Below are 8,545 nucleotides of genomic sequence, written 5' to 3'. Positions count from 1 at the left end.
ACATGCCTGTGGATTGAAAGATACTCTTTAACACCCAGGTCTTGTATTTAAAGTGGGCTGGATACCCAATGATTTCAAGACCCTGTCTTTTTAGGAACGGCTGTATTATTTGAAACTTCAGAAATTTTTGAGTTGTAGAATGGCTTTTAATTTGGACTTATTCTTTGTGCAGATGTTGAATTACAACGTGACCTTCTCATAGCTGCATTAGATTAGGATAATTAGGTAGATAGATATCAAGCGATGTGTTTCAGCATGCATTTATTCTTAAAGGAAATAATTAAGGACACACTCCCTGGGGAAAACTAACCTATGAGAACGGGGGGAAAAAATCAAAAAGATTCTAGCAGAATTTCAATTTCAGACCAGCTAGATCTCCAAGGAACAAAGGTATGAAGGAGAATGTTGCTCACATGTGGACATGTAAACATGTCTTTAGGTGGTAAAATGAAAAAGACAAAGAGAAAAGGAGACCTAAGTTCTGAGCTTTAAAAAAAAAAAAAAAAAAACAGGTTGAAAAAGTTTAATTTCTCAAAGGATATAGCAAGATTGACTTATAATTTCTATAAGTCTAAAAGAATGCCAAGAGAGAACTCTGATCATCCCTTGCCACCTAAAATTCCTGATAAATAATCACCATCTAAACACAACTATTACAGGGAGTTCCTGTCATGGTGCAGTGAAAATGAATCTGACTAGGAACCATGAGGTAGTGGAGTCAAACCCTGACCTTGTTGAGTGGGTTAAGGATCTGGCGTTGCCGTGAGCTGTGGTGTAGGTCACAGACACGGTTTGCATCTGGCATTGCTATGGCTGTGGCATAGGCCAGTGGCTATAGCTCCGACTGGACCCCTAGCCTGGGAACCTCCATATGTTGCAGGTGTGGCCCTAAAAAAAGGGCAAAAATAAATAAATAAATAAGTAAATAAAATAAACCCAGCTATTACCACCTCTTCACATATCACAATGTTCTTTTACTGATCTATTCTAGCCTTCATCCAGTATTTGCTCTGTCAATTATAATTTTTAATTTAGACCTCTGAATCTCCTTCACGAATGTAGTTATGTTACATCCTTCTATTTTAAAAACTTAAAAAAAAAGCTATGCCTTTCAATTCATAGCTCTGCCTTCCCTCTGTAATTTGTATCAGAAAAACCAACTTTTAATACTTACATGATTTGTAGTGTTTTGAAACAAGGGATCTATTTCGACATCTCTCCCTATTCACAACTATTTCTTCTGGTTCAGATGTCATCTGCCTGAAATACCTAAGTTTAATTTAAGGATGGATTCTAAAATACACCATGAAGGACTTGCTTTCCAAGACTACCTGTCAAAATTGCTTGCATGCTGAGTGGCAGGTGACGAATGACAGATGACCAGTCATTAAGCTGGCTCAGATGCTCTGATGCATGTAGCCCAACATCTCGTGCTTCTTGGCTCTGGAACCCTGTTTACCATCCAGCATGATCCTAAGCCTGAGCCCCAGATCTGTGCTCAGCACCCTACTTTCATCCTGTACATCTGCAGTCATCTTCTCAGGAACAACAGCCTTATAAATTCAGCTGACTTGAGATTAAGGCTATATTGCGGAAAAGCTCAGTGTGATGTCACTTTGTACTGAAAGTGAGTTCTGCCCCCCTAGAGCCAATACATGATGCCTAAATTTATTATCAGATTGATATGACATTGAAGATCACCTCCCTGTCTGGGTTCTTTTTTTCCTTTCTTTTTAGGGCTGCGCCTGCAGCATTTGGAAGTTCTCAGGCTAGGGGTCAAATCAGGGCCGCAGCTGCCAGCCTACACAACAGTCACAGCAATGCTGGATCCTTAACCCACTGAGCGAGGCCAGGGATCGAACCTGCATCCTCACGGACCCTATGTTGGGTTCTTAACCTGCTGAACCACAACAACGGAAACTCTGGGTTCTCATTCTCATTTATGGGGTCTCTGAGTTGCATATATGGAGCACACTTGTAAATTAAAATATTCCTGGTAAACAACAAAACACTACTGGATTCCATGTTCTAAAATCTGAATAATCCATAGGAAAATATTTTTTCAAGCCTATAGTGTGTGTATGGAAAGGGAGAAAAAGAGAATGACTAAATGAATAATGCTAAAACTGAAACCAATCACCTGTCAGCAGCCACCGGCAAGACAGAGCCAACACAAAAAAGAGAAAAAAGAAGAGCCACAGTTATCGATGCTACTGGAAAATGCACTACTACATGCTCCAGCTATTTCTGCTCACTACACATATCTAATAAATTCTGTTTTCTACGTAAGAAAATGTTTCTTTCCTTAGTGACAAAGTTTTATCAAAAAGAGGGAGAATGCACTCCTCAACTGATTCCTATATATGAGGCATGAGTATTTAGTGTGATGATAGAGAAATTACGAAAGTTACCAGAAAAGACTGTATTTATCAAATCTTAAAATCATCTTTGGGGAGTTCCCTGGTGGCTCAGTGGGTTAAGGATCTGGCATTGTCAGTGCTGTGGTGTGGGTTAGATCCCTGGACTGGGAATCTTTGCATGCCACAGGTGTGGCTTAAAAAATTTTGCGGGGGCAGGAAAGAAACTTAGTATAGTAAGGACTGAATAATTTAAATATCAGAACATGAGAGCTTACCAACTTTATTTTTGGAACAAAAAAAAAAGGTACAGCCTTAAAAAGTGTCAAAGCTTACATCTGAAATGACAGACTTAAGAAGAATTTAGAAGAAAATGATGTGTTTTAGGTCTTGATCCAAAAGCTCTTCCAAAGGCAACTAATTTTTAAAGTAAAAATAGGCTACCATAAAAAAATAAGCTTTTTACCAGAAACTGTTGACACCCAACTTCTAGTTTCATATTGTTTCCAACATCAGAAATCGGCAGCCGGGAAAAATTTAGAATATTAACAATGGAATCAAATAAACAAACATGTAGCAGATAATTTACAGTATAGTAAACTGATTAACCAAAAAAAAAAAAAATCATCTTTTCTCACAGCAGTAGCATGTTTATTGTGATGAAATCAGGTGGCAGGGAATGAAGAGCTCTGGGGAACTATACAGAATGTTCACAAAGATTTACAAATCTCTAGTCAATACACACTGAGCAGCAAAAACAAAGGTACTGAATCCTCTTAGACAAAACTATTATATGCGTTGCAATTTTCTGTAAATCTCAGGACTGCACGCCTTGGGAGGAGTGTCATTTTGATACACAATGAATATTTTATAGTTTACAAAATATTCTGAAATAACCTGCACAAACAGCATTATATCCTGCACATGCAGTTCTGATGTGTTAAAGATGCTTAGAAATAGCCATGCTTTTTTTTTTTTTTTTTTTTTTTGTGGTCACATTGTCTCTTTCTCTAATGATCCCTGTACAATATCCTCTAGCAATTTAACCTATGTAATAAGACATGGTACCAGTTCTTTCCTAGTGAATTTCCAGGTTTTTTTTTTTTTTTTTTTTTACTAATGAAATACTTGTCTTTTCTTTTTTTCTCTTTTTTTTGTCTTCCTAGGCTGCATATGAAAGTGCCTGGACTAGGGGTTGAATGGGAGCTGTAGCTGCCGGCCTACACCACAGCCAGAGCAACACAGGATCCGTAACCCACTGAGCAAGGCCAGGGACGGAACCCAAATCCTCATGGACACTAGTCAGGTTTATTACTGATGAGCCATTACGGGAACTCCTGAAGTACTTCATTTGTAAAGAGCAAATTTAGCTTTCTCATTCTAGCTATTCTCACTTTTATTCCTTTCATGTCTTAGCAATTGACACCTTGTAACAAGCGAATTTAATGATCTTTAGCACCAAGGAGTCAAGAATATCACACCAAAATGGATTTTCACTTCAAATTTAGTTAAAAATAAGATCTTGCAATTTTGTCACAAGGAAAAGATCACTCCAAATGAAACACATTGAAAGAGAAGGATACTTGCACAGAAAAGTTTGGTGTATGATATTTGTAAAGAATACAAAACAATGCTAGTGAATTTGAAAGTTAATATTAAAATTTACATTAGAGGACTACTTGATTTTTTTTAAATTAAAATTTATTTCATTTTAAATGTTCTTTCCAACAGAAGAGGTAGGTATATTTCCACATATGAAAAATCAGTAATAGCCACAAATCAAAACAAGGAAAGCCTGATAAAAATTAACATACTCTCTTCTAACAGCACATAAGTGTTAACTATTTTAGGATGTTACTAATACAGACAGGAGTTGTTTCATGTTCCAATCAGACAACAATCTTAATTTTCATATTTTTCTGGTAGTAACAGGAGTATTGAAAGGCTGCCTTTTCATCACAAAAATTGTTCCCCACACTGATTTGTGAGCTTCCAGTTGCCAGAAAGAATTTTACTGTAATTCTTGTTTTCACTGACACCATCATCATCAAACCTCTAAGGGTCTACAAAGATCATCAGATTTTTAAAAATTTAATTACAACCAAAAAGGGTATTTTCAGACTAGAGGTGGAGAGATTTGACTATTCCAGCCAGCAAATGGATTCAAATGTGCACATTTTAAAGTCTCCACATTTCCAGCCTGGGGCCAGAAGATGTAAGGTAACTGGTTTTCATCAGTAGGTACTTAGCAATTTAGCTCCCCCCCACACCTCCCCGCCCCCCCCCAAGGCCCCAAATGTATAAAGACCGTGTTTCTGTGATCATCACAATGAAGAATGAAGATACATGAAAAATTGCATGCATCAGACACACAGATGTGAACAGAGGGAGGGAGGGAGCCTTCAAAGTCACGTGATGATTGCTTTGGTCTGACAATGTCAAGGCTAATAAAAAAAAATGTTGAAAATTAAAACATCATAAATAAAACATCTGGGTGTGGTATTTAACAGTTTACTCAATCTAAAGGTTACTAATACAGAGAGCACATTTGCCTTCTTCTCCCCAACCCCAAGCCCTCCTTTGCTTCTGTTTTCCCTGAAATCTTACATGAAATGGGAGCTTCCTCACTGTCAACAACAGTTAAGGCCCAGTTCTATTTACTCTCCTTTTGCTTTTCCATTTTTCTGCTTTTTTCCATTTTCTACCACTAGGTGTTTTTCCGATGTATTCACACCATTGGCCGAGACACCATTCACCGCCATTTTCCCAGTTTTTGCTTTCTTGGGCTCGTTGTATGTCCGAACATAGAAGTTGAGGAAGAGGAAGATGAAGCTGATGGCATAAGCGATGAGAGCCCAGTGCATCCATTTGGGGAAGGGGCAGTCGGTGTAAAGGGACAGTGCCGTGTGCCCGATGGTCACATGGAACTGAACCTGCAAAACAAACCAGCGCCGAGTACCTTTACTGCAAGGACCAGACAGCTGGGCACGACCTCAGCCTCCTCCCTCCCTAAGGCAGGCCCACACTCTGCCTTGCTGTCTAAGACTTAACAGTCCTCTGGCTCCTTCTCATTCAGGTTGCTGCCAGGGCCTCCTGCAGCCTGGGACTCAAGAGGTCCCTCAACCCTTTTACCCAAGGGCTTCTGTTTTGTGGTGGGGGGTGGGAGGGCATGGGAGGGGGGTTCCTTCAGACGAATTATGCCTTGTGCATCTGTTGGCTCTGGTTGTGCGTCTCTCCACCTGTGTACAACCCGAGGGTGGGGCTTGGCGCTGCTTCCCACGATTCCTGAGTCCTTGGCACAGGGTCTGGACTCAGTGAATTACTTTTTGGATCATGTTGAATGGGGTTATCTAATGAGAAGGAATATTGGTGGTCTAAGAGAGTAAAGCAAAAGTGCTCTAGGCTCTTCGAGTTTTGTCTTCCTCCCATGTTTTAGACTGACTGCTTTCCGCAAAGCTGCCAGCAAGTTGATAAATGTACTTTTTAAGAACGAACTTATCTGAACGGTTCATTATCTGTTTCATAAGAATACCAGACAGGGAAATATGCATTGGAACTAAAAACAGAGATTTCAGATGAAATTCAGTAGAGAATAAAATTTGGATAAAATGTATTTGGATAAAACTAATTTGAGAATAAGTGTAAAAAGAGGGACTAGGTCTCAATATAAGAATTCTGAATTCCATGGTATTAACAAGGGCTAACTTTTCACAAGATTAACTTCATGTGATTAACTGCTGTGAGAACGTCTGGCTTGGAAATGTGCTACCCTTCCCAAGGTGATCATCCTATTTGGAATGGGCAATTGTGGTTTCTCTTTTAAGGAGAGCATTATCAATATTAATTATTATATTAAATTTTATTAAAATAGTTTGTCCCATGTAAGCCCCAAACTTCTATCAGACTAAAAAACTTTGGAAGTCTTCCATGGCAAAGTCCAGATTTTAAGAACTTTTGATTTCACAATGGTTCTTAGAACCTGCATTCCTGAGAAAGGGTGTGTACATGGGTGGGACTGAGCAGCATCACTCAGGGAGAGTCAAGTGCAGCTCCAGAGATATGGATATAGAGTTCACTTGATTTTTGTCATCTCCTCATTTTCTCGAGACCATTTACTAATTACAGAGAGCCATGAATTACACAAACTGTGTAAACAGCTTATACAAAAATTGGCGGAAGCTCCCTGTAGCATTTTAGTCACATACGAATCCTTCACACCCAGCATTCCCCAAGAGTTGTGCTTCCTGTTTGGTTGGACAGCTGTTTAGCAACTTACAGCAGAGATGAATATTTCCAAATGTGATTCCACTGATAAAGCTTTGTACATGCTATGATTAAAGCAAATTATAATAAACTCCAAGGCGTGAGGAATGGCTACCAAGTTTGTTTTGGTTTTCCAGTTTGATTACTAGGCTAGGGCTCAGCTCTGAACAATGCACCAATGCACCCAGATGCTACAAGAAACGCAGGCGGGGTATGTGCTGCAAACTGGCTGCTATGACGACTAGCATTTGAAAACACAGAGCTGCTCTTCTTTAAGGACTGAATGTGAGAGGATTAGGACTCTGTCCTGTACCCTTCCTTTACCGCACCCCTTCCTTGGCTCTGTGCCTTCCCTATAATTTTTACATTCTAAATGTATGGGATCCATTAACAAGGACAGAAAATGGAATAGAAAACAGAAAAGGTAAGCAAGATCAGATGAAGAGACATAATAAGAACATTTTAAGTAAACATGAAAAGAACCTAAGAAGGAAGTTAGATGATGTCTCTGATCCAAATGAGTCTGTGTTCTTTGTGGTGTGTCTAACTCCATACTCAACCACTTCATGGATATGTTTAAAGGATACTTCCCTTAGAGAGGCAAGTGCTGTGTCTGGTCTTTTAAGGACATTTAAGGAGCAAGTAGCTGCGACCACCAGGTCTAAGAACAGGTAGCTCAGAGCTTTGAAACAGCCTCAACTCCCACAGCTGGAGCACAGGGAAGGTCAACTTGGTAACAGAAAATTGTTGAAAATGACTCAGCCTTTACAGCTAATAAGATCCAAACATTTTCAGCATTTCACCAGAAAAGAACTTTAGAAGCGTTTAACTCACCAGCTGCAACATGGTCAGGTATCGTTTCCACCAAAGATACTTCTGAATCCATGGCCCAAAGGCAGTTAGCCCATAGTATGAGTACATGATCACATGGATGAAGGAATTCAGCTGGGCTCCGAAAAATGCTTTAGAAAAACAGAGGTAGTTAGAAGACACACAAACCTTTATTAGGTGATAATCCATTTGGACATAAAGTAAATGAATCTACATTATTCCCTAACACTTAATCATGAATACAGATTAGGAATAAAAGTTATAAAATAGCTCTAATGGAAAAGACTTCTCTTCAGATCATGCTAAGAATTGTTAAAGTTTGGACTCTGGCTTTACCATGTAAATAAAAATGGGTGTTCTTCAAATGCAAAGGATTTTTAAAGTGGTGAGAGTGTCCAAAGGGGATTACCCCCATGGCTTAAGTAGGCTCTAATACAGAACTTTGCCAATATTACTTTTCATTCAATTATTCTTGGGGGAAAAAGTCATGGTATATACGGTTGTTTAGACAGATTTGTAAAGGTCTCATTATTGCCCTTACATGTGCCAATATGCATAGCTACAACAAAACAGTACTTATTTCTGAGGTTTCGAAATAGTCTGAATGGAAAGCAGCCAGGTGAACTGCACTATTATGTCTTGTATTCTGAATCCCCATCACTGGAATGGTTTGTTTCCAGCTCAGGGATGTGACTCATCTCCCATCTACAGGCATCTGAAAAGCTGGAGGCAGATCTTAGCCAAACTGTGAATTCAGATTCTCTTCAACATTAAGAAGGCTACATACAGGTTCCTTTGGTAACAACCAACAGATACATGTGGGCCTACTTGGAGCAGGAGGCGGCTCTGGGCTTGGACTGGAGACCCAGCCTTCAGACTGAGAAGTTAAATCCTGGCATCCTCTGGGTCAGAACCATTAGGATTGCTCCTCATCAAAGTATTATCTGCTACATTTACGACTGGTTTATGCTTATCTCTGGGGTCAATCTTCAATCTTGAGGTGTGAACATAGTCACAGATTAAAAAAAAGCTAACGCTTTACTTTCTCCAAATTCCTTTAAAATGAAATTAACACAGGAATAATTCACCATGAG

At 39.3% G+C, this 8,545-nt stretch overlaps 1 protein-coding gene across 2 annotated transcripts in view; it reads right to left on the bottom strand.

The window, feature by feature from the left end:
* ELOVL4 (ELOVL fatty acid elongase 4) overlaps positions 3,298-8,545 on the bottom strand; it is a 32,192-nt gene continuing 26,944 nt past the window's right edge. Inside the window, exons 5-6 of one of the 2 annotated variants that reach the window (XM_021092107.1) lie at positions 7,455-7,582; positions 3,298-5,290 (exon numbers count right to left, since the gene is read on the bottom strand). In XM_021092107.1, the coding sequence (XP_020947766.1) occupies positions 5,015-5,290; positions 7,455-7,582 (404 nt within the window). In that variant the 3' untranslated portion in view covers positions 3,298-5,014. The remainder of the gene's footprint in view (positions 5,291-7,454; positions 7,583-8,545) is intronic. The other variant, XM_021092097.1, reaches the window with a different exon arrangement.

This window comes from Sus scrofa, chromosome 1, assembly GCF_000003025.6.
Source record: "Sus scrofa isolate TJ Tabasco breed Duroc chromosome 1, Sscrofa11.1, whole genome shotgun sequence".
NCBI classification, from domain to species: Eukaryota; Metazoa; Chordata; class Mammalia; order Artiodactyla; family Suidae; genus Sus; species Sus scrofa.
The sequence above is the reverse complement of the archived record's forward strand: the minus strand, read 5'-3'. Positions and strand labels throughout refer to the sequence as shown.